At 50.7% G+C, this 23791-nt stretch overlaps 2 protein-coding genes across 3 annotated transcripts; one reads left to right on the top strand and one right to left on the bottom strand.

Annotated features, from left to right (window-relative positions):
* The first annotated feature begins 1579 nt into the window (after nucleotides 1–1579).
* MBD6 (methyl-CpG binding domain protein 6) lies at nucleotides 1580–8908 on the top strand. Of its 2 annotated transcripts, XM_024576234.4 has the most exons (13): nucleotides 1583–1867; nucleotides 2894–2957; nucleotides 3132–3268; nucleotides 3567–3669; nucleotides 3804–3966; nucleotides 4175–5224; nucleotides 5401–6062; nucleotides 6339–6492; nucleotides 6674–6843; nucleotides 6964–7374; nucleotides 7478–7530; nucleotides 7748–7811; nucleotides 7934–8908. In XM_024576234.4, the coding sequence occupies exons 3-13, from the start codon at nucleotides 3156–3158 to the stop codon at nucleotides 8006–8008; spliced, it is 3018 nt and encodes a 1005-aa protein (XP_024432002.2). In that variant the 5' UTR covers nucleotides 1583–1867; nucleotides 2894–2957; nucleotides 3132–3155; the 3' UTR covers nucleotides 8009–8908. The 2 variants fall into 2 exon arrangements, with proteins under 2 accessions (XP_045040694.2, XP_024432002.2); XM_045184759.3 differs by lacking the exon at nucleotides 7934–8908 and having other exon boundaries at nucleotides 1580–1867; nucleotides 7671–7792.
* Nucleotides 8909–9064: 156 nt separating this feature from the next.
* Nucleotides 9065–23396, bottom strand: DCTN2 (dynactin subunit 2). Its single transcript, XM_024576238.4, has 14 exons — nucleotides 23162–23396; nucleotides 22205–22273; nucleotides 13579–13675; nucleotides 13342–13403; nucleotides 12955–13053; nucleotides 12553–12713; nucleotides 12209–12359; nucleotides 11791–11856; nucleotides 11568–11606; nucleotides 11311–11388; nucleotides 11148–11219; nucleotides 10594–10696; nucleotides 10391–10482; nucleotides 9065–9517 (listed from the first exon to the last, which is right to left on the bottom strand). Exons 1-14 carry the CDS (start codon nucleotides 23195–23197, stop codon nucleotides 9431–9433), a joined length of 1212 nt encoding a protein of 403 aa, XP_024432006.2. The 5' UTR covers nucleotides 23198–23396; the 3' UTR covers nucleotides 9065–9430.
* Nucleotides 23397–23791: the final 395 nt, after the last annotated feature.

The raw sequence follows: 23791 nt of genomic DNA, 5'->3' as shown, positions 1-23791 counted from the left end.
GGTGGTGGAGGTGCGGGGGGTGGGGGGGTAGAGGAGAGAAGGCGGGGGCACCAGCTCCCAGCACCCAACGGACCCAACGGCTATCAACCTTGTCTGCCCCATAGGCTGACGAAAGAAACCTCACTGTACCTTGCCTACCTCAGGAGCTATTGGTCCGCCCCTCTGGCATCAGCCCCCGTTTTATCTCCTCCATAAAGCTCCGTTTTTTCTAGGCCCCTTCCCAGTTAATAATGGGCACAGAGTCTTTTAAACCTCCCTGCTTTGAAAGTTTGCATCCCTCCGCCAAGATGTTTTACACCTCGAGTCTGCTTAAAGGGGTCCTCATCTTTTAGTCTCCTAACTACCTAAAAAGAGAATGAGATACTTGAATCCCTTTGGTAGTCATTTTCAGCTCCTTCCAGAAGAGCACCCTTAACTTTCACGAGCCCTTAGCATGCCAGAACGCAGGTCTTTTCCTGGTAGGCCTGATTCTGTTTCCCCACTCATCTCACCTCATGTTGCTCTAGTGCCCATCACCAAAGAGCAAAACCCCACCCTTTTCACTGAACCAGGCAGTAAGTCCTGTGACTCCCTGATCTGAGGAGATGGGCATAGGCCTTCTGCCTCTTAGGTGTTTGGGCTACAGTAGAGCTTAGTCGCGTGCACTTTAGCGCACATTGGCCCTTGAGGTTGTCAGGAGAGGTCAGATTTTAGCTTCAGCTGCCCCTCACTTGCCCAGGAATCCCAGTCCAGCCACCTAATCTCTCTGTGCCTCACCGTTCTTGTTTGTAAATAAAAAATGAGGTGTTGAAGGTAAAAGGAGGGAACTTTGAGGCAGCTAGTACAAAAGTGAAAGACACCATGCGAAATGCAAAAGTATTTTTCTTTTTAGGTAGAAAACAGAGGCCATGTGGTGGCCTGTTACAGATCCTGTCATACTTTCATGGGACAGCCGGCGTTTGTCTAAGTAGAAATTGTCAGAAGGCTGGTGTAGCTGAATGGCTGGTATAGGTGGTGATCTGACAGTGGACAGGTCCTTGGTCAGGCGTGCTCCAGTGCTCCAGACCTCCATTTCCCCTCAGTAAATGCGGCTGGCAGTGGGTTGGACCACATGCACTCTCCTGGTTCAAAGACATGACCAGATTGTCAGTGGACAGACAGAGGTCATGTGACTTGACCGGCCGAGGTCCGTGTTGTGACATGCTGACCTGGGGAGGTGGGTCAAGTCCCACCCAGTACAGAACTCGGGAAGCCTTTAGGGCAGGGGCAAGGCAAGTTGCGACTTTCATCTTTGGGGGCTGGCCCCTCCCCGGACCGGGCATTCCTGGCTCCCTCGACAGATTGTGGCTTTGGAGGTTCCTCCCTGGGGAGAGCTGGATTGGCCACCAGTGGTCTGGGAAGAGAGTCAGATCCTTCCGCGGAGGGACAGGGCGGGGCGGGGGGGGGGGGCCGCGTGGGGTGTTTGTTCTCTTGGGGATTAATGGGGAGTTGTGGGGGAGGGGTAGGCGCGCTCCCGCATGCGCACTGCGGCCCCTCCTGTTGGCTCCTCGTAGTCCGCTGGGCGGGGGCCCGACCCGCCCCTCTCCCGTCCGGGCGGCGGCGGCGGCGGCGGCGGCGGCTGTGGCGGCGGCGGCGGCAGCGACGGCGGCGGCGGTAGCAGCCTGCGCGGTGCCTTCTGGGAACGGAATCCCCAGGGCTGCCCCTGGCCCCCATGGCGCATGCGCGGGAGGCCGCTCGGTGATCCGCGGCGGCGGCGGCGGCGCTTCCTGCTAGGACCGGCTGGGGCCGTACCGGAGGCTCGGGCTCCACCGACCCTCCTCCCACTCCCTCCCACACACCCTCTGGGCCGCGACTGCGCAGGGCGGGGCCGGCAGAACCATGGGCCGCGGTGAGTGCAGGGCCCGGCCCCCCCACTCCGCCCCTCCCCCTCCCTCTCCCCTCCCTACCCTCTGCCCCTTCGCGTCCTCTTGGCCCCCTTCCCTGGCCCCATCCCTACTCCTCCGCCCTCACCTGCCCCCACCGTTTCCCCCTCTTAACTGCTTGACTTTTGCCTTCTTCACCTCCCTCCCCTCAATGCCTTGCCCACCCTCCGCCCGCCCTCTCCCCAAGTTCCTTCCTACTTCGTGCGCCTTCCCCTCCTCCCCAAGCTAAGGGAAGCAGTCTGGGTGACAGGGCGCCTTGTTATGAGAGGGAAAGTTTTGAAGCCGCCAGTGTGGGGGGGCAGCGATGGTGAGGTTGAGGAGGATACTTGCAGGTTTGAGGGGCGGCCCCACATATTAGAGGAGAATCCTTATTGCAGTTAATTTGAAGTCTGTGGGATAGGAGGTGCTGAAACCCCTTGCCTTAGGCTTGGGGGGAAATCAGGAGCTTCTAAGGATCCTGGAACAAGAGCTGTGATTCCAGTCTTTCTTAAGAACATCCAAATGAACCAGATCAGCATGGGGGGGGGGGGGGCAGTTCTGTTGGTACCACTCAAGCTGGCAGTTAGGCAATGGCCTGGTGACCCGTGGGGTAATCTGTACCTTTTATATGATATGCTTGTGTGTGTGTGTGTTGGGGGGGGGGACTGGAACAGCAGGGGCCAGACTCTCTGGGAAACTTGTAGTGGCCTGGCATTATGGGAATTTGCCCACACTCCTGGGTGAAGTCTTCTGTCCCGGATGGAGCAAAAGGACCCAACTCTTTATACATGTAGGGATTGGGCTGTGATTCCTTGATCCTTGGAGGTTGAGGCTTTGACTCTGGTCCCTAAGGACTGCACATGTAAAGGTTGGTTGTGGACTCAGCTAGCATATCCCTGAGATTTTTATGGGCACTTACTTCATTAAGGATCTTTCCCTTGAGAGTATCTTGAACTGCTGTACTCTCCTGAGTTGGACAGATTCCTGAGTCCCTTCTCTCTCCTGTCTTGCAGGTGTGGGCTAAGCCGGCGGCCCCGGCTTTAGACTGGACCCCACAATGTTTGCAGAGATGTTCAGGTAACCACGGTGGGATGGCAGAGGGCTCCCCGCTTTCTCTCTCTCCTAGCTCTTGGAGGGTTTCTCCTTACCTCTGGGTTCTCTTGGGTCTCCCCACAACCTTTGCCTTCCTGGAGTACTCCCTCAGGTACCCAGCCCAGTTGAATCCTAATGCCCACATGGATGTGTTACCAGGCACGTGGGAGCTGATTACACACAATGAATGGGGGCAATGAGAGCAGTGGAGCAGACAGAGCTGGGGGCCCTGTGGCCACATCTGTCCCGATCGGCTGGCAGCGCTGTGTTCGAGAGGGTGCTGTGTTCTATATCAGGTATGGATCCTCAAAGTTCCCCAAATTCTTTCCCTAGGCCCTCTAGTTGCCTGAGTTTTCTCTCTCCCTCTCCATCTTTCAAAGCTCGGGTCTCTGGTGCCCTGTTGCCCTTCTGTTCGTCCTTCCTTCCTCAACCTTTTTGGTCTCTCTCTCTGAATCTGTTCTCCCTCTTTCTGTCTCTTTCTACATACCTTATTCTCAATCCTTTCTAGGAAGGTCTTTAAGGAAGTATCATTTAGGAATGTCTCCTGATTCAGTGTCAGCTAACCCCATTCTCTCTGACCCTGTCCTTTTCCAGCCCAAGTGGCACAGAGCTGTCTTCCTTGGAGCAAACCCGGAGCTACCTCCTCAGCGATGGGACCTGCAAGTGCGGTCTGGAGTGTCCACTCAATGTCCCCAAGGTCAGAGTGATGAGGGGTGCCAGAGAGTACAGGGATAAGCTTAGAGACTTAATGCAAATCACTGCCCATGGTAGGTAGCCTTTGTCATAGCTTCCACCTCCTCAGGGTCCCTGTCCATGCCTTCTACCTTACAGGTTTTCAACTTTGACCCTTTGGCCCCGGTGACCCCGGGTGGGGCTGGGGTGGGGCCAGCATCAGAGGAGGACATGACCAAGCTGTGCAACCACCGCCGGAAAGCTGTTGCTATGGCAACCCTGTACCGCAGCATGGAGACCACCTGCTCACACTCTTCTCCTGGTGAGTCTTCTCCACTTTACAGAAGACTGAGGATAACTTAAGTGCCTGGAAGAGGAATGGTGGGAGGAGCTTTATGAGAGGGAGAAAGAAGAAGGGTGGATCGGGGAGCTGCTTGGTGAGAGGGCACAGGCAGTTGGGAATTTATGAAGACAAGAAAGTTCTTGGAAGGGGAGCTACGGGCTAACCCATCATTTCTCATTTATTGCAGGAGAGGGAGCAAGCCCCCAAATGTTCCACACTGTGTCCCCAGGGCCTCCCACTGCCCGCCCTCCCTGTCTTGTCCCTCCTACAACTCCACTTAATGGGGGTCCTGGCTCCCTCCCTGCAGAACCACCCTCAATTCCACAGGCCTTCCCCCCTCTAGCAGGCCCTGGGGGCCTCTTCCCACCGCCAAGACTTCCTGATCCAATACCCTCTGGAGGTGGCAGCAGCCCCTGTTTCCTCCCAAGGGGCAATGCTCCCTCTCCAGCTCCACCTCCTCCACCTGCCATTAGCCTCAATGCCCCTTCATACAACTGGGGAGCTGCCCTCCGATCCAGTCTGGTACCCCCTGACCTGGGCTCTCTTCCAGCCCCCCATGCCTCCTCCTCACCACCTTCAGACCCTCCTCTCTTCCACTGTAGTGATGCCTTAACACCCCCTCCTTTGCCCCCAAGCAATAATCTTCCTGTCCTCCCTGGCCCCCCTGGTCCTACCACTCAGCCACCAGTGTCTTCAGCCACTATGCACCTGCCCCTGGTCCTGGGACCCCTGGGAGGGGCCCCCACAGTAGAAGGGCCTGGGGCACCCCCTTTCCTTGCTAGCAGCCTACTCTCTGCAGCGGCCAAGGCACAGCGTCCCCCGCTGCCCCCTGCCAGCACTTTACAGGGCCGAAGGCCCTGTGCCCAGGCGCCCTCAGCTTCCCACTCATCATCACCCCGTCCCACTCAGCGCCGTCCCCGCAGACCCCCTGTATTGCGATTGATAGAAGGAGGAGGCCCTCAAGCCCCTAGACGGAGCCGTCCTCGTGCCCCTGCCCCTGCCCCCCAACCCTTTTCTCTCCCTGAGCCATCCCAACCAATTCTCCCTTCTGTGCTGTCCTTTCTGGGACTCCCCACCCCTGGCCCTTCCCACTCTGATGGAAGCTTTAACCTTTTGGGGTCAGATGCACACCTTCCTCCTCCCCCAACCCTCTCCTCAGGGAGCCCTTCCCAGCCCAGGCACCCCATCCTGCCCTCCCTGCCTGGGACCGCCAGTGGCAGCCTCAGCAGTGTGCCAGGTATGTGATTGAGTGTGGTAGAGCTCCACCCCTGGGGTGAAAAGACACAGCCAAGGCATTTAGGGGAGAATTTAGAGCTCTCTGGTGGTTTTCTGGGTTAGGGGCAGGGAGGTTGGGTTCTTTGGATACTGGGAGAAAGAGCCTCCCTTGAGCTGACTCTCTCTTTTCCTTTGCAGGTGCCCCTGCCCCACCAGCTGCCTCCAAAGCCCCTCTAGTCCCCAGCCCTGTACTTCAAAGCCCATCTGAAGGGCTTGGGATGGGGGCGGGCCCTGCCTGCCCTCTGCCTCCCCTGGCTGGTGGGGAGGCTTTCCCTTTCCCCAGCCCTGAGCAGGGCCTGGCACTGAGTGGAGCCGGCTTCCCTGGGATGCTAGGGGCCTTGCCTCTCCCTCTGAGTCTGGGGCAGCCTCCACCTTCTCCATTGCTCAGCCACAGTTTATTTGGCATGCTGGCTGGGGGAGGGGGACAACCTCCCCCTGAGCCCCTGCTACCCCCCCCAGGGGGACCTGGCCCTCCCCTAGCCCCAGGCGAGCCCGAAGGGCCTTCGCTTTTGGTGGCTTCCCTGCTTCCACCACCCCCTTCAGACCTCCTTCCGCCCCCTTCTGCACCTCCTAGCAACCTCCTTCCCTCTTTCCTGCCTCTGTTGGCCCTGGGCCCCACAGCTGGGGATGGGGAGGGATCTGCAGAGGGAGCTGGAGGTCCAAGTGGGGAGACATTTTCAGGTTTGGGAGACCTGTCCCCGCTACTGTTTCCCCCACTTTCAGCCCCCCCCACCCTCATAGCTTTAAATTCTGCGCTGCTGGCTGCCAGCCTGGACCCCCCCTCGGGGACACCCCCCCAGGTGAGGATAGGGGGTGATTGGGTGGGACAAAACAAGAGGTAGAATCAGAGATGGGAACTGGGAATCCAAAGGTGTTTGGTTTTATAATGAGCTCTTCCTCAGGGCCTTTGGGAAGGGCTTAATGCTTGTCTAGGGGTAGGGCAGCTGCAAGAACTGGGTCTGTATTTAGAAAGTGTGGCCTACTTCACATGAGGCTTCAGTGAGATCATACATGCGAAAGTATTATAAATGTACAGGATACTTTACACATGTGTTGTAATCATTCTTTATCCTTAGCCCTGTGTCCTGAGTGCCCCCCAACCTGGACCACCTACCTCCAGTGTCACCACGGCAACTACTGACCTGGGAGCCTCCTCTCTGGGCAAGGCCCCCTCCAACTCAGGGAGACCCCCCCAACTCCTTAGCCCTCTGCTGAGTGCCAGCCTGCTGGGTAAGTCTGAGTGGAGACACTGGTATGAAAGAGAAGAAAGGAAGCAGTAAAACTTGGAAGTAGCAGCTGGATAAACTGGGGAAGAAAGTCTTTGACCTCTGGGTAAAGCCTAAGAGAGTAATAGGGTTTGCTCCACTTAATTGATTTGCCTAGGCAGATCCCTGGCTTTGTAATTCAACAGGTGACCTGTCTTCGCTGACCAGCAGCCCTGGAACCCTCCCCAGCCTGTTGCAGCCTCCTGGCTCTCTTCTCTCTGGCCAGCTGGGGTTGCAGCTCCTCCCTGCGGGGGGAGCTCCTCCGCCCCTCTCAGAGGCTTCTAGTCCCCTCGCCTGCCTGCTACAGAGTCTCCAGGTGAGGGTTTGGGGGTATGTTTTTCCATGAATTTTTTCTCGAACTTGAAAGCTGGGTATTCTGAGTTACAAAGCAGAGGGACTGTATTCAAGATTGAGATTTTAATTTTTTTGCCTGCAGATCCCTCCAGAGCAGCCAGAAGCCCCCTGTCTGCCCCCCGAGAGCCCCACCTCAGCCCTGGAACCAGAGCCTGCCCGGCCTCCCCTCAGTGCCTTAGCCCCACCCCACAGTTCTCCCGACCCCCCAGTCTCTGAGCTGCTCACTGGGAGGGGGTCAGGGAAACGGGGTCGGAGGGGAGGAGGGGGACTTAGGGGCATTAATGGTGAGGCCAGGCCAGGCCGGGGTCGAAAGCCTGGCAGCCGGAGGGAGCCTGGCCAACTAGCCCTCAAGTGGGCTCGTGGTGGCTTCAATGGACAAATGGAACGGTCTCCAAAAAGGACCCACCACTGGCAGCATAATGGGGAGCTGGCTGAAGGGGGTGCTGAGCCTAAGGATCCATCCCCTCCTGAGCCCCATTCTGAGGACCTTAAGGTGAGTACAGAGTGACAGGAGGTCTGGCTGAAGGGCTCCAAGGATCAGTGCAGCCATGGTGCATTTTCCTAACTTTCCCTACACATAGTCTGTCTTTTCTCAGGTGCCCCCAGGGCTAGTCAGAAAGTCTCGTCGTGGCCGAAGGAGAAAATATAAGTGAGTGTTGGGTCCACCACAACCCTGGCCTTTCCCCACTTCCTACTGGGTTTATAGAAATGGCTAAAGAGTAGCTTGGCTTTCAAAAGGGCAAATACTTTTTTGAATACGAATACTATGCCTTTACTGTTCAAATGTAGAAAGTTTCCCACCCAAACTCTGAAATTCACCTGGTGCTTGGGGACGTGTTCCTGATCATCTGTGCCCCTTATTGCAGCCCTACACGGAACAGCAATAGCTCCCGCCAGGACGTTACCTTGGACCCCAGCCCCACAACCCGAGTGAGTGTGTCAGTGGGCGGGAGAGAGGGGATGTATAAGGGATAAGAGGATTGGAGGGGAAGAAAGATAAAAAGACTTTTTGTTACCTATGATCACTTCTTTCAATTTCCCCCTTTGTATAGGCGGCTGTCCCTCTGACTCCCCGGGCCCGCCCTGGCCGTCCTGCCAAAAACAAGAGGAGGAAACTGGCCCCATAGCAGCCATACCTGGAGCTGGATCTGACCCTGATTGGGGAAAGCTGAGTGCTGAGCCTTGGGAGCCCCTGCCAGCCACCTGCACCTGTGGACAGTGGGTGGGGGCACTACTCCCCACTCAGAGCACAAATGCAAGCCCTTCCCCTACAATCCCATCCTGAGCCATTGCAGGGGGTAGGGAAGCTCGACCCCTCCCCTCCAAAGCCATGTCACTGAAAAGGCCTTGGGGGGGAAATGGTATATGGCCTGCTCCCCACTAGGCTAAGGGGAACACCCCCTTCCCCAGGTCTTTTATTTGTTTAAGTTATTTTTGCACAAATGACTTTTATATTTAATTCGACTTCATTGCCTCCCTTCTTGAAGCCAGCAGGCTCAGTTTACAAACCTGTGAGCTACTGTTGGCTGCTGCCCTCCTTCCCAGTGAAAGGTACAAAGCAATAAGCATCATGCATCCTCCCCTCACCCCTCCAACACCCCTCTGTCTCTGGCTCAGGTTGCTCAAAGCACAGATCCCCTCTTACCCCTGTCCCCAGGTTTGAAACACATAGCCTCATTTCAAGGTGTACCCAGCTTCCATCTGCTTTCCTCTGGGATAGAAAAAGGGGGTAAGGGGGCAAAGAGGGCCCTCTGGGGACTCTCCTCCCATACACACTACACTGCCCCTTCTCCTCCCCATCAAAATGCTCAGAGACGTTGTGATGATGCGACTGAGGATTATGCAACATGGTCCAACCGGAGCGGCCAGCATGACCAGCTGTCCAGGGGCTGCCTTCTGCCTTTTCTTTTGTAAAGACAAGACCCTTGGGAGTTTTAATTCTGTTTTGTACTTGCCCTGTGGGGCCTCCACTGCTTTTCTATGGGAGACACTCTTAATTTAACAGATGAGAATATTTTGAAACTCTGGCTCTGACTCTGTACTCATTTTTTCCTTAGTTCTTTGGTATGAACAAGTTATAATTTAAATCCTCCTCTTCTAGCAGAGAGTAGCTTAGACTGCCTATTATATTATGAATGTCTCTCAGTGCTGCCTCTTCCCCAGGAAATACAGCAGAGGCCACACAGAGCACAACAGCATTTAATGGTCAGAAACAGTTGTACAGTGTTACAACCAGCCACAGAAGCTGTGCTGCAGAATAGGACCCAGTCCTTCCCACACCAGACAAAGCAGTACTGGACATGAACTGGCATGTGACCGGGCCCATGTCCTTATCCCCAGAGCCTGAGGGGAGACCACCATCTATTGTAATACCTCCCAGCTATCACTCTAGTCATCAGAGAAGGGGTTTAAACCTCACATGCAAGAAGAACCCCTTGTCCCCAATGTCAAATGGGATGGGGATGCGAGAGTTATAATTAAGGGGAAACACTATGTAAGCTGTTAACAGTTCAAAGGGGTAACCCCTATTCTCCATCTCCCAAAGGGGCTCACTTTCCCAGTTTCTTCATTCGTTCATCAATGTTGGCAAAATTCCCCTCAATTGTGGACAGGTTTTCACGCATCATTATCTGCACCTAGAAAGTGATAGAGATGTTTTATTCTGTCAGGTCCAGGTGCTTACCTGGATGAGGACCTGAAGAAATTCTCTTTGGACGAAATGAAATGGAAACACAGCTTATGGGCCCCAGAGCAGGGAGGCTATACCAGCAGTTTTCAAACTACCCTGGGAGTCCCATGGACCTAGCTCAGGGTCTGCCAAGCAGGCAGGACTCTTCAAAGGGCCAGGAAAGACTGTTGAAATAGGGGTTCATTGGGTCAAAATTAGGAAACTGTTCTAGAGGAAGAGTGTTATACAAAGTATATTTTTTCATTTATTTTGATGGTTCTGTTAAGGCTGGTCTCTCAACTTTAATGCTCCCCCCAGCGCTGCAAACTCTCTCAACAGAAACCAAGGACTCATTACGTGCTGGAAACTGCTAAAAGGATGAAGGAAGAAGGTGAGGCTCACTGCTCAGAGTCAAATACGAAGTGGCAGAAGCAGCTTGGAGCCTAGTTTCTGACTTGAAAGCCCATATTCCTTCCAATGTACTATGCTCAGGAGCACCTGGATGAGCACCTGGGGAGGGTAAAGCTAAGCTGAGATTACAGAGGGAAAGGGTAGATTTCAGAAGAAAAACTGATGTTTATTGTACTAACAACTGACCCATGTTTTTAACCTATGTCCACGTGACTCTGAGGTAGGTTTAATTTCCAAAGGGTAAGACAAAAGTTCATAGGCAAGTTATGAAAGCTTTCACAACCAACCACTGAAGAACAATATGAGGACTCACACCAAGCCCCTGCCACAAACTCTGCTACCAAAGGGGCTAAGGCAGAACCCCCTGAGATAAAGCTGGAGAGCCCAGTCTGTGTGTGCTGAAGAAGCAAACCAATAAAGGGACAGATACCTGGGTCAAGAGGGTGGTGTTATCCTTGAGAGAACTAGCAATCATCTGCTGTGTGGTGTCCAAGTGTGTCAGCAGCTGACCGAAATGCATGGCTATAAAGGAAGAGAGGTACAAGGGAGGTTAGAATGCAAGATGAGGGAAAGGAAGCAGAAGTTGCCCACTCTCCCATTCCTCTTAAGGACACCCGGCAGCTGGCCTCTCACCTTGCTCATGCAGCTGCTTGATGGTGACAAGTCTCTGTACCAGCTCAGGAAGGGTGGAAGCAATGGGGGTCCAGCGCTGTATGGTTTCATATAACTGGTGCACCTGGAGGGATATGACAAGGCCCAGAGAGGATGGCCCAGCTGCCAGTGAAGTACACACTGACTACTTTACTAGGGTGGGGCAAGGTCAACTAGGCGGGGACAAAGCAAAGCACTGCCCTTTCTCAGCTGGTACGGGTTTATGAAGACAGGGACCTGACTGCCCTGACCAGCGGGGCTCAGTTGGTTGGGGGGGCAGAGGGGGGTGAAAGGTTGCCAGTTCAATTCCCGGTCAGGGCAGGTGTCTAGGTGCCGGGTTTGGTCCCCAGTCGGGAGCATACAAGAGGTAACCTATCAATGCCTCTTACATCAATATTTCTCTTCCTTCTCCTCTCTCTAAAAAATAGAAACAGGGACCTGAGGATTCAGTGCTCTCATCCATTACCACCTGGATGACTCAGAGAACATGAGGGAGCAGGAAAGGGTATGAAGATAGGGAAAGGAGTCTTGCTGACCTTGCTTTGTGTATCTGCATCCTCTACAGAGGCTTTATGTTTGGCAATCTCATTCACCTTTCCTAGGACACTCTGCAAACAGATTTTAAGGTTGATAGTAAGTGCATCAAGGGCTTCCAAAGCCCCAATCTACCTTTAATCCACTTTGTCTTCCACTTAATACCTGTAGCCGAGCCTCTACTTGGTCCAAAACTGCAGGCTCCAGGGTGCTCACCTTTGCTTGCAACAGCTCTACAGTTTCCTGGAGGAGGGGGTTGGGACAAGCTTCATGAAGGGGAAAGAATAAGACTAGGAAGAGGCCACCCCCTATTTCACTGGAGATAATTAAATATATAGCTATAGACCTCACAGTAATTCTCCAAGCAACCCAACCCTAATATCCCCTTGTAGCCCAAACACTCCAGATCCTTTTATACTCACCGTAAGGCAGGCTCCTTGTAGACCTGCAGAAAGGGGATTCTGATGGGGAAAAGGAGGGAAAAAAATCTGGTTCTACTACCACCATATGATTACCACCTTTTCCCATCATTTCCGTTCCAGCTGAAAGCCTGCTGGCTCTTCCCAGGGTTCCGTGGAATGCCGTGGACCTCAGGCTGAGGGCACAGGACGTGAGGGTGAGACTATGTATAGGAGTGCACCTGACCTGAGCATCCTGATCACAGCGTACAGCTGCTTCCAGCTCTGTCAGGCGCTTCTCCAGTTCTGCAATCTAGGGGGAGAAAGAGGTGAGATTTAGGTGAGATTTGCCATCATGCTCCCTGCTGCTGCCGCAGTGGGAGGTAAGATCCTGCTATTTTCTGCTTGTCCGATTGCAACTCCCCTCCCCTCTGCCTTCTATCTACCAAGGGACGCCTTTCCAAGGAATGTATCCCTAGTCACCATCTTAAAATCTTAACTGAAAGTAGATGGGTGACGGAAACATGAAGAATGAGACATCAAGAGGAATCAGAAACACCCCCTCCCCAGGACTGATCCCTTGGAGGAAGGCAGGAAGGTCTCTAGGGCCACATCTCCCCGACTCCCACAGCCCCTCACCTTCCCCCAATACTACATACACTTACCTTGGCAGCTTGAGAGAACTTGTCCTGCTCAGGCCGAGAATGTAGTTCGTAAGTGACAAGGCTGCTATCTGGGGGGGTTCCACTTGTGGTCTTTCCCCCTGAACCAGCCCCTTTGCTGTTCTTTGTTGCTTCCAACTGCAGCAGTAGGCGCCTAGGTCAGGAGACCACGTAAAAATATCATGACTTCAGGATGCAGGCAGCCCAGTCACTCTCATCTCTACCTCATCGTAGTCAGCATTAAGGAAGAGCTAGGCCACCTCCTCCTTTAATAGCCCATTCAATACTTGGCTGAGTCCCTCTATGCCCCAATTAGTAATGATTTCCCAACCAAGTAAGGCACCCACTTAGCTAGAGCTCCATCGGGGTCAGTAAGGTTGATCGCTGCATCTGGTCCCAGCAGCTTCTCCAGGTGGGAAGCTACCAGCTGCTGCTTCAGGGCTGCCAGCTGTTTAGCCAGCACCACGGGGGTCAGCTTCTCTTCAGTGGCTGACTCCTTCACTGTTGTCTGGTATGAAAAGTAGACAGTGAAGGGTGGCAATGGTGAACTAAGGAAAAAAAAATGGATCAAGATCCAGCTGTGGCTGGTAGTCACCTATAGCACTGAATGTAGATTTGCATATTTTCTTAGATTAGAAACCTTAGCCCCTGATCCAGGAGCTTAGGGGGGAATCTTTCTCCTCCTGCTGGGAGGTCCTCCTCTGCTATATAAGTCATAGCAGAGAGGGGAGAAGAGAGTTTATAGTTACCTTGATTTTTTCAACTTCAGTTGTCAGTTCTTGGACCTCATACAGTAGTCGCTGATACTTCTGCTGGGGTGTCTCTTTCACCCCCAGGCCCTCTCCAAGCTAGAGAGCAAGCACAGAAGGTGATGTTACACCTCCCAGTAGCTCAAGAATTTACTCAAACCCTGGGCTTGAATTATAAAGGTATTATATCCAACTCAAAATCTACAATGCCCTAGTGAAATGAGACAGCTAGAGGCCTAGAGACTCTCCAGAGCAAACAGGAGGGATAAAACATCCTCAACAGCATCCTGCTGAGTTCCTCAGGACCCCCCAACCAGAAAGACTGTCTCCCTTGATCTCCAGTTAGAGAGGATCACTGTACCATTCCCATCAACACACACAACAAACCATCTCATATTCTCCGGATTCATATCCTGTCCTCTTGGTTTTTCCAATACGATCAGAGAAATCTGTCAACAAAAGAAGATGAAATTGAGGGACTGATCTAGGCCCAAGGTAGTCATGGGCTTAGGTGACAATGAGGGCTCCCAGGAGAGATCTCTATGAGGGACCCTTTCCCAAAGCAAAAGTCACTAAGGCCTGAGGACAGGCTTCCCCCCAACCCCATTTACAGCCCAGTCTCACCAAGTCCCTTTGTCCCCACTCTCTTGTCTTTGAACTTGTCATAGGCAGCATTGGGATTGACAATGATGTGTTCCACACTGGTGCTTGTGAGTTCCTCCTGCAGGAATAGGTAGTTCAGGCCTGGGGCAGACTCAGTCACACTCTAGAGCTTCCCCACAAAATCCCCCAAATATTACGAGACTGGCTCCTACTTTCCAAGAGGAAAGAAGGGCAGCTCCATTCCAAGCTGCTGACCCAGGCTTGACCTAGGAAACGAAAGCTTCCTGGTAAATTTGGAGTCTCAGTTGTATAAATATTAACGCCCTGATTCAACCGGGAACAGAAATTACATAGCCTCCCCATTCCCCCCCCCCCCCACCTAACTGGGCCCTCCCAGTTATCTGGCACATGCCATGCACTCAGGGCAAGAAACCAACCTGACCTCTTCTAACCTCCCCCTCCCAAAAGTCAATTCCTTGAAGCAGAGGAAGTCCGTTTTAAAGCTAACCTCCATTCTTGCTGGAGGAAAAAAGGAGGGATTGCAGACTCAAGCTACTAACTCTAAGGATGAATATTAAGACTTTAATATGCTGTTGAAGGGAAGACACCAGCACTTAGATACAAAAAAAAAAAAAGTTTGGTTGGCAGAGGGCTTGACCAGAAGCTCTGTTTCCAGGCTGCCCTGAAGTCAGGGAATTCAGGGGATAGAGAGAAGAGGGAAGGGATTACTGTATTATTTTTTAAAGGACATCTTAGAAGCAGTATCTGCTGGCCAAGAATACCTGTAGACAAGAGCTATATGTTAAGTCCTGAAATGGAGATTGCCCAGCATCTTTTCAAAGAGAAGCTCCAGCACCTGCTCCTTCTCCCGACCTCTCTGCTGTCTCTCAAGACTGAAGCTATCCCATAAGCAGGGGACATGGTAAAGAAAGTGAATGAGACCTTACTCTAGAAACTGAGACAGAGAGGTTCCCTCCTTACTAGGTACCCACTGACTGTTCAGATTCCAGTAACTACACGAAGACTGGGCACTTCAGACAGCATGCCTTCCCTTCAGGCGTTCTGACGGCTCTCACTGTTATCACTGAAGCAGGGGGGTGGTGGGGCGGGGAGACAGAAGACCCAGGAGTCCTTTTCTTTTCTTTGGGGAATGACAACTCCACCTTCTACAGAAGGAAGGCAAAATGAGTCTTCTTTCCTTTAACTGGAGTAGTGGTTCTCAACCCTGGCTGCACAATAGAATCACTTAGAAAATGTTAAAACAACAATAAAAAAGAGGCCTGGGCTTACCTCTGCAGATTCTGATTTATCGTTCTGGGATAGGGCCAGGGCAGTAGCCAGTTTAAAAGCTACTCAGGTGATTCTAATGTTTTTAACATGCAGCCAGGACCAAGAATCTCTGCCTGAGGGTATTTGCAGGTGGCGGAGGGGGAATGATGACGATGGAGAGACATGATGGAAAAAGAGCAGCAGACAAAAGCTCTGTCCTTCATCTCTGGTCTGCTATTAAAGGAGTCAGTGTGAGTGGCAGCTTTAAAAATAAGGGAGGAGACGGGATAAAGAGATCTTTACCTCTTCTTCACGAAAGTGCTGGGCAGAAGGACAAGAGCTAAAGATTAAGGGAAAACAAACGGGTTCAATGTTCCATATTCGAGGGCCTAGGGGAAAAGACAAGTCCCAAACTATTACCTCTTTAACCTTTTCTGAAGTGTTACACCTGTGCACCCACCAGCCAAGTAACTGTATGGCCTCTAGTCTCTGTAAGTAACGTGTCTGAGGACTCATGCTCAGGAAAGACAGCCATCTTCTCTGAAGTTCACAGTCAAGAATATGCCACTCCTCCTTGTGAGTGCCCAATCAAAGCCAATGAAGCAGAAATCCATTTAAAAAAAAAAACAACACACACCTCTCAAGACAAGGAGGAATAGGAGACATAGTCTACAGAACAAGGAAAGAAATTAAGTGTAACTACTATTTTTTAAGCCCTTATTATGGGACAGGCATGGTGCAGATGAGAACCTACTTCCTTATTTACTTTCCTAAAAATAGGGATGGGGTAGATTAAAACAGGTGAACACACAGAACATGACTTTCAGAGGATCTGGACAGTAACAGGGACGGACAGTGTTTTCACGTCCTGTATCAGCAGGGCTGCCCGACACTGGCATCCTCGAGGGGCCTCTCTGAGGGTATGGCCGGGAGACGCAGGGGGGGCAGCACACTTCAGTCCTCCTGGGACACCGACTGCACTAGTCCACCAGTGTCTCAGAGATCTGGCGGCATGGGTGGGGGCCGTGTCATTACAGGGACTTGTGAGGTGAAAAAAAGGTTGTCAGCTGAAGAGATTAAAGATTTAGTAGAGACAAAGGGACAGAAAAACAACTGTCCATCACAGCACACCCCATTAAAAAGCAGATGAAAGGTCAGGCTTCTTACCAGCTCCTTGTGGTTTCCCCAGAGGTGAGAAAATCAAAAGAGTTAAAAGGAAAGGGAGTGGGGAAATGGGGGTGAGGGAGGGGAAAAAAAAAGACAAAATTGTTATTAGCAAATTGTCACATGCACTACATGATAGTCTTCAAACACACCACACCACAGGGCCCGGGGAGCCTAACAAATTTTAGGAGCCAAGAAATTTCAGTGGGGGTTGGAACATACCCCAAGAGAAAGAAGAGTCTGGATCCCTTTCCTCTCTGGTGGTGAGGATGTCATGAAGCTCTGCCATTAACAGCAGCAATTCAGGACCATCTGAGAACTAGTAGTTGTATGGTACAAACCAGAGGCATGGAATAGGAGAGTCGGGGAAGAGAAGGCTAGGTAGTGGGAGAGCTGCAGAAATGGCAAAATGTGAAGCCGAGGCAGTGGAGATTCTGAGGACGTGAAGCTCACTGAGAGTCCATAATTCTCAAGGGGGGAGTTCATGGCTTAGGTCTTCCTGTCTCCTGGTTTCTCTAGTTTTGAAGAAGTAGACATTTGGGCGGTAGAATCAGTCACAATAAGGGTGCTCATGTGGGTGGTCTGGTATGATTTTACATTCAGTAGAAAAAAATGTCAGGTACAGATGGTGAGTTTAGGGAAAAACTGGGTTGGTCAAAAAGTCCATTTAGTTTTTTCCATAAAATAAAAGACGTATTTTTCATTTTCACCAGTAACTTTACTGATTTGGATATTTTGAGTTAAGTTGGCTATCTCCCACTATTGGTTTCTACTGGGAAGAGGCCAGGGATGCTGCTAAACATCTTCCAATGCATAAGACAGCCCCACAGCAAATTACTTGGCCAAAATGCCAATAGTACAAAACTTTGCAAGCCACTTTTGACATGCTCAGTCAGTCAAGGCACCTTCTCTATACACCACACAAATCTTTTTTTGCGTTTCAGCTGCATTTTTACCTTTCTTAAAATAATAAAGCATAAAATGCAAAAATGTCGCATATTTTCTTCCACTTTCAGTATTAAAATGGCTGTACAAAAATTCAGCAATTTTGATAAGTTTTTAAAAAATGCACGCTGATACGACAGCTGTCACAACACAATCTAACAAAATTGTTTCCAGTGAAGTTAAAGACAACAAAGCACTGCTAGAGCCATCGTACAGAAAAAACAAAATGAACTTTTTGGCCAACCCTGTATGAAGCACCTAATGCAGCCCCATTCTCATTCTCTGCTGTCAGAGGAGAGGCAGGGCAAATCCTGGTCCCTCGAGTAGTCTGTGTTTGAATCCATCCTGAGTGATGGGTAACTCACCGTGCAGCCCTGAGGGACCCAGAGCAATTCTGCCATGATGTGCCAGCACAAAGGGTGCAGAGGGTACCAAGAGTCACAGCAAACAGCCCACGTGCAGGACATGTTTCTTCAACCCTCTACTTACAAGATTCAAGTGGTTGGAGGGTAGACAAGGGGGAAAGGTGGGAGTATTTCAAAGAGGCCTTATTTTAGTCCAGGCCACACAGATAAAAATCCCACTCCCAGGCAAGACCAGTAAAGAACTACCAGGAAAAAAACCCCAGCTGCACACCCTGCCTCTCCCGGAGCTCTACTTATGGACAGACAGAAGTGTGGAGGGTCAAGTGCTTCCTGGTCCAGAGATTGTAGCTAACTATACCTGATCCTCAACCTCCCCAGTCCCTCTGTGATGCCAGGGTCCACCCTAGCCAAGACTCCTCTCTCGGCTCAGGGTAGAGGTGGACCTGGGTCCTGTGGTCTCGGCTGGGATGTCTCTGCAGTGTGTGTAAGCACCCATGGGAGCACACGTGCAAACACATGAAAGGGAGGCACACATACTACACATTTCCCTTACTTGCCCCAACAAGCTGAAACCAACTTAGAAGAAACTCAAATAGACAGGAAGGACAATGGGCCATAATTTCAAGTTCAAATCATGAAGAACAATCAGAATGGGGGAGGACAGAAAATCAAAGAAAAGGAAAAGTGGCATATTAGTTTGTAAATAGTATGCACCACCTCCAGATCTGTCCTATGGATGGGCTGGGGGAATGATGAGTGATGAGATTTTAGGCATAACTCCTGTAATCTGGAATAGTAACAGTTACCATGGAAACCTAACTATACCCAGCCACCTTCACTGGAAAATTCTAAGTGCCCTGATCCCAGGTACTAGCTTATCTGGTACATGATTCCCAGTCCCTCTCACTAATGGACTCCCAGACTCCCCAGGCCTGTTTCCTTAAATGGCTGTGCCTCAGAGGCAAAATCTGAGGTTCTAGATCAGACAGAGGAAGAGGCCACTGCTGCTCTCTGAGCCTGTTCAGGCTCTATGCCAACACTGCAGCCAGAGGGACTTTGGAACTGAGATAACAAGGAAGGTAGATAGTACTGCAGAATAAAACTGTCCAGGATGGACCAACACAGTGCTGACCAACCATCCATTTCTAAAGGAGGGGTAAAGAAACACAAAGACTCATGCAAGTACAAATAACCCAAGTTACTACCTTAAAATTAGCATTTAATACCCTTCTTCAATCCTATTTACCTTTCTCTAAAGGTTTATCATAGGAGAATATTAAAATGAGTTTTTCTTCCAGGCATAATACACATATAGCTAAGAAGTGAGGACTGTGGCTGTTCCCCTTGTTCTCCACCCCTGTGGAGATAGCTAATAGTCATTCCTTTTCTCTTAAATCCATTTCAGTCTGAGAACGGCAACCCCCTTCTAACTCTAGCCCCTAAATGCCTTATTTCCCAAAGCATTCCTAGCCTCCATGTTTCTATCCCATCCTCCATTAGACAGTTTTATTCTACAGACCTCACAAGAGGAAGAGACAATGATTCGTGGATCATCATTGTGCTTCTAAACCTTGATTTCTGATCTTTAATCATAAGGCCAACAGGCCCCTTAGTGATCCTGCTAGGGACTCATTAGAATTTAAATTAGCTACAACAATAGCACAGTGACAGAGCATTGCATGCGAGATGGCGGATGAAAAAAACATGCAGAGAAGAAGCATTGAGTGGTCTTACTTGTGCAAACTAGTGTCCAGGCAAGGTGGTGAGGAGGGAGGATGGGGGAAGCATTAGGAAAAACTCAGGTAAGTTCAAGTGTGCCGACAATCAATGAACACAATCAAGCATACTCTATGATATCCCAAACTATAAGGAAGAGAACTTACTGTCTGTCATTTCAAGCTGGTGGAGGGTCCAGCAATACCTACCCTTTGAAGAACTGAGGCCTCTGCCAGGGCCCCACCAAACTATGGCAGGTCATTTTTTTTTTCCCCTTTCACACAGCATTCAGAATAGTTACGGCATAAAGGGAGACACAAAGTCCTACTTTCAGCAAGGTTTTCTAAATTTACTCCCCTTGCTCCAGCAGTTCAAAAACCATGAGCAGAATGCCTCACAGAGCCAAGGCAGACTGTGGGCCCCGGGGGATGAAATTCCAACTGGGAATTAGCTTTCTGGACAAGACATTTTAGGAAAAGTCTCCAAACAAGACCATCGCCCCCCAAAACTTAGGAGTGTCTGAAATGCAGAGAGGAGATCCTCCTACACTGAGGAATAAAGGGCTAGCCTATACAGTTTTCTGGCCCATTCATTTTAAAATATTTTACTTCCTGCTAAAATCATTTTAAAGGTATAGTAGGAAATGCAGGAACACCTTTACCAAAATTAAAACCTTTTACTACTTTCCTCCCCCATCCTCCCCACTATGGGAATCACAAAACTTTTATGTTTAAGTTAAACTAGCAGTTACGATCTATAAGGGACATTACAGGATATTATTTCCTCTGGCAGCCCCATTTCTTCCAGGTGGAGCAAACAGAGGGAGGTTAAAAGGGAGGGTCAACACTTTTTGACTATTCCTTAAAATAAACGTCTGGAGATGCCCCCGCCCCCTCAACATCTTCCATGAGAAACTGGTCATACTGGTGGTTACCAGGGAAGGGAACTGACTGGTGGCCAATGGTGGAAGAGAAGCTTTTGTTCTATGTGCATATATTACCTATTCTAAAAACCAATAATATTAAAGTTGCAAATAATCTGGAGACTAAGGCAGAGCATGCTCTTTGCCAGGGGTTAAGAAGATGACTGAAAACCTCACGGTTCAGTCACAGTAGTGGTGATGTGCGCTGTCACCTGTGCTAGGTCTTAAGAGGGAAAGTGAGAAGGGGACAGGCTGCTGGTAAGAACCCAGGACTCATGGAGATGAGGTTTCTGGATTGTCTAAGTACCACTCATTGCTCCTCAAGTTGCATATTGATGTCAGTATTAAGAGCAGTGGCAGAACCATTACTCAGCTGACTTCCCGAAAGCTGCCCTCCTAAAGCCCATAGGGACATGCAGGGGCCAGAGACATTAGCTGAAATCAGGAAACATCTCAGCACCCACCCCCTACCAAGGCTCCTGTAGCAGCTGAAGGTCTCCCCACTCCACTCACTCCTCCTTAGTGAGAGTCACTCCTCCTTAGTGAGAGTCGTTTAGCTGATTCTTAAGTGATGGAGTATTCACCCTCCAGATCCTATACACTTCTTTACAGGCATCTTAGGCGGTATGCCAGAGGAAATGAATACTTATGGTACCCTCTCCCCACCAGATGCTACGCTGCTCAGGCTCAGCAGGGAGAAACAGCCAGCCATTCAGGCTCTTCCATCCCCCTGGGTGTGGGTGTCATCTTCTTTTTATTAAGAAATATCCCAGTACCTTCAAAAGGAAAATTACAATGTATTTTTTGGTTTGAAAAGGAGACTGCTATGGTTCTACCTGTCTGTATCATAGTAGGTGACAAAGGGAAAAAGTTCCATTCATTTTCTCACCATGAAGGCTTGACATTTTACAGGAGAGGCCTAGGCCAGAGCTGAGCAGTATCTGAACTGTGGCCTTAGAGTGAAATCCTCAGCATATGCATTCCTGCCCTGTGAGGTCAGAGACAGCTTCCTAATAGAACATGTCTTGGAGTGACAGGTGCACACCTAGTTGCTTGAGCAATGACGACATCTGCATTATCTCCAGATACTCAGGCTTAGGGAACAGACTGACATGCCAGCAAGTACAGAAGCCACAAGGAACATACCACTGAGAGAGGGGACAAGGCGGGTGTATGACAAAGTAGGAACCACTTCCACATGGGGGAAATCAAATAAGGAATAAGTGAGTACGCCAAGCCATACATTATAAGCCAGCAACCAGCATTCTCCAGAACTAACCAGCCCCACAGCCATTGCCACAGGACTTACAGACACACATATGGAGCCTGTTCCTGCTGACTCTTGGTCACTACTTTATCGAGATCTCACACCATCCACGGGACCCTCGCCCAGCTCTAAACACATCCTGTACAATGGGGTAGCAGATCTTTGACCCCCTTGGCACTTACACACAGAATTTTTACTATGCTGATTTCCATTCATTCAATTTTGTTTTTTCTTCTGTGTTTCCTGTATGTATCCTAACTCCACCTAACCCTTGAGAGCAGGGACATTTCTTCCTGTGCACTGCACAAAAAAATCAACACAATAAACAAATTTGATAAATAACACCAAGTGGTTCCCCTCATTAAAATGTATCCAAAGTTAATTCCTTTCTCCTTAGAGTTCTCCCTGGATTTGAAAGTGATGCCAGGGCCTCTCCTCTGCTGATATCAAAGATTTATGTTCTTCCTCAAATTTATTTTGTTCTGACCAGGTCCCTTATCTTTCTAAACTCTCCAAATCATTTTCTTATTCTTTGCCCAACAGACACTGGATAGTCATGTAAGAGTATTCTTCTATATTTCAAAGTCTAGCTCTTGGTAGGATACTAACGAACACACACTGAGTGAAACATTTTATCAAAATTAGAAGGCCTAGGCTTAACCTCAAGCAGTTTATAAAAGCTCGGAATTCATGATTCATTACCATGGACCAGTACCCAGGGGCCTAAGTCACTAGCCCCAAACCTAACTGTTCTGAGCTATTTCAATTTTATTTCAAAGACCAAGGATCAGGCTCTGTTAGTTGGAATTCCACTGACTGACTCTCTTTACTAGTATTGCTTATTGGTAGCTGCAAGCCCACCGAGGCCTTGCAACCTACACACCACCCAGGCTGGGTTGGCATACCCGCTTATTGCTGTGGCTCCCCAGAAGAGAAAGGGCCTGCCTAGAGGAGAGAGGTTAGAGTCCAGAGGAGTCCTGAGGCAGCACATAGTCTTACCGCATCGAACTCCGCTTGGTCATCCTCAGGTAGGTCGCTGGTTTCATAAACATCTGGCTCGTTTCTGGCCTGCAGGTAGAAGTAGTGACCACCCAACCTTATTACCCAGCTTCCACCAACTCCCCTGACCCGATTCTCTGGGAATAGTTAACAAAGAAGGCAGGCTGTGATACCAGGGTCCTGTCCCTTCTCTTCCACCTGCCCAGTTAACTGCACGTCAGTTCCTATGCCTTACAGAGGTAGGAATGACAGTGGGGACAACCAGGACTTGATAGTAACTGAAGAGTGTATATGATGACAAGGATGCTGCTCTGAATCTGAAGGGGATGGGTCCTTGGCACTCATTATGTCAGAAGCCCCTACAGAAGGGCTATCCTCGATGAGGTCCCGTACACCACTACCCCAACACAGGGATAAGTGACTCAGACCTCAGCACCCAGAATCCAGGCAAGGGAGTATAAAAGAGGGTACCTGCCAGCCTGTGGCCAGGTGATTTAAGTGGTTGGGGTGGGGCACTCCCAGGAGGGCAGAGTTCTCTATCCAGCACAAGGGTTCTGCCAAGGTAACCCTTCCTTTGCAGGATGAAGGCCATCATTAAGTGGCCTGGTATGTGTGTTGAGGTGGGGGTTGGGGCTTATGGAAGATTTGGGGAGACACGGGTAGTGTTGACATGGATGGCAGAAACACTCGGACACAAGTGGTAAGGGCCCCGAGACGATTTCTGGGCCGAGAAGCCGGCGACTGCCGGAAGAGGGGCCTGGTAAGCCGTCCCACGGCCCGGCCCAGTTGGATCGGAGGAGTCCAGAAGATGCCGCGGCCCGCCTGAGAGCGAGCGGTGGGAGCCCCGGGGACGGAGGAGGGGCTGCAGGCGGGAGGGGTCACAGGTTGATGCCTGGTGGGGGTCCTTAGCAGGTCAGGGGCGCGGTCCTGGGGAGCCGAGGCCAGCCCTGTACTCACAATGCCGGGAAGGTCGGCGTATTTAGGGTCCGCCATGGCGGCGGCCAGACGGGGTTGGGGGGCCGCTGCTCGGGTAAGGGAGAGGCTGGGTCCGGGTCCTGGGCTAAGGCGGCGGCCAAGGGAGCGGCGGAGGAGGCGGAGGAGCAGGAAGTCTCGCGACAGCAGTAGCACAGGAGCAGGATAAAGCAACAGTCGCGAGAACAGCGCGCTACCACACCCTTGAGAGGCACGGGTTGGCGAGAACTTGGCCGGGGAATGAGGTAATGGCGGGTGGGGGCGACGCCGACTAGGATTGTGGGAAATGTAGTCCTCGCGGGCCGGGGCTTGGGCCGGGGCGACGCTAACGCGCCCGGGGAGTTATTTCATCCAACCTATTTTCTTTAGTTTTTACATCCAGTCTGTGAAAGAGCTTTCATAATTCCTATTTTTAAGATAAATAAATTTGTACCCCCAGAAATTAAATGGTTAGATATAAATAACACAACTAGGTATGCTGTGGCACAGCCAGGACTCCCAAACAACAAGTAAACTTTAATAAAGGCTTAGAGTTGTTAGGAATGACCAAGGTAAGAAATCTCAATGTAGGGCTGCCATAAAATACAGGACACCTAGTTAAATTTGAATTTCAAA

The sequence above is a fragment of the Desmodus rotundus genome, chromosome 3 (genome assembly GCF_022682495.2).
Source record: "Desmodus rotundus isolate HL8 chromosome 3, HLdesRot8A.1, whole genome shotgun sequence".
Taxonomy (NCBI): Eukaryota; Metazoa; Chordata; class Mammalia; order Chiroptera; family Phyllostomidae; genus Desmodus; species Desmodus rotundus.
The sequence above is the reverse complement of the archived record's forward strand: the minus strand, read 5'-3'. Positions and strand labels throughout refer to the sequence as shown.

Coding starts and splice junctions, on each gene's coding strand:
- MBD6 (XM_024576234.4), top strand. CDS start 3,156: ATGAATGGGGGCAATGAGAGCAGTGGAGCAGACAGAGCTGGGGGCCCT. Junction 5,225..5,400: donor CAGCCTCAGCAGTGTGCCAG/GTATGTGATTGA, acceptor TTTCCTTTGCAG/GTGCCCCTGCCCCACCAGCT. Junction 7,812..7,933: donor ACCCCAGCCCCACAACCCGA/GTGAGTGTGTCA, acceptor CCCTTTGTATAG/GCGGCTGTCCCTCTGACTCC.
- DCTN2 (XM_024576238.4), bottom strand. CDS start 23,197: ATGGCGGACCCTAAATACGCCGACCTTCCCGGCATT. Junction 13,404..13,578: donor AGTGGGGACAAAGGGACTTG/GTGAGACTGGGC, acceptor TTTTGTTGACAG/ATTTCTCTGATCGTATTGGA. Junction 11,389..11,567: donor TACAAGGAGCCTGCCTTACG/GTGAGTATAAAA, acceptor CCCCTCCTCCAG/GAAACTGTAGAGCTGTTGCA.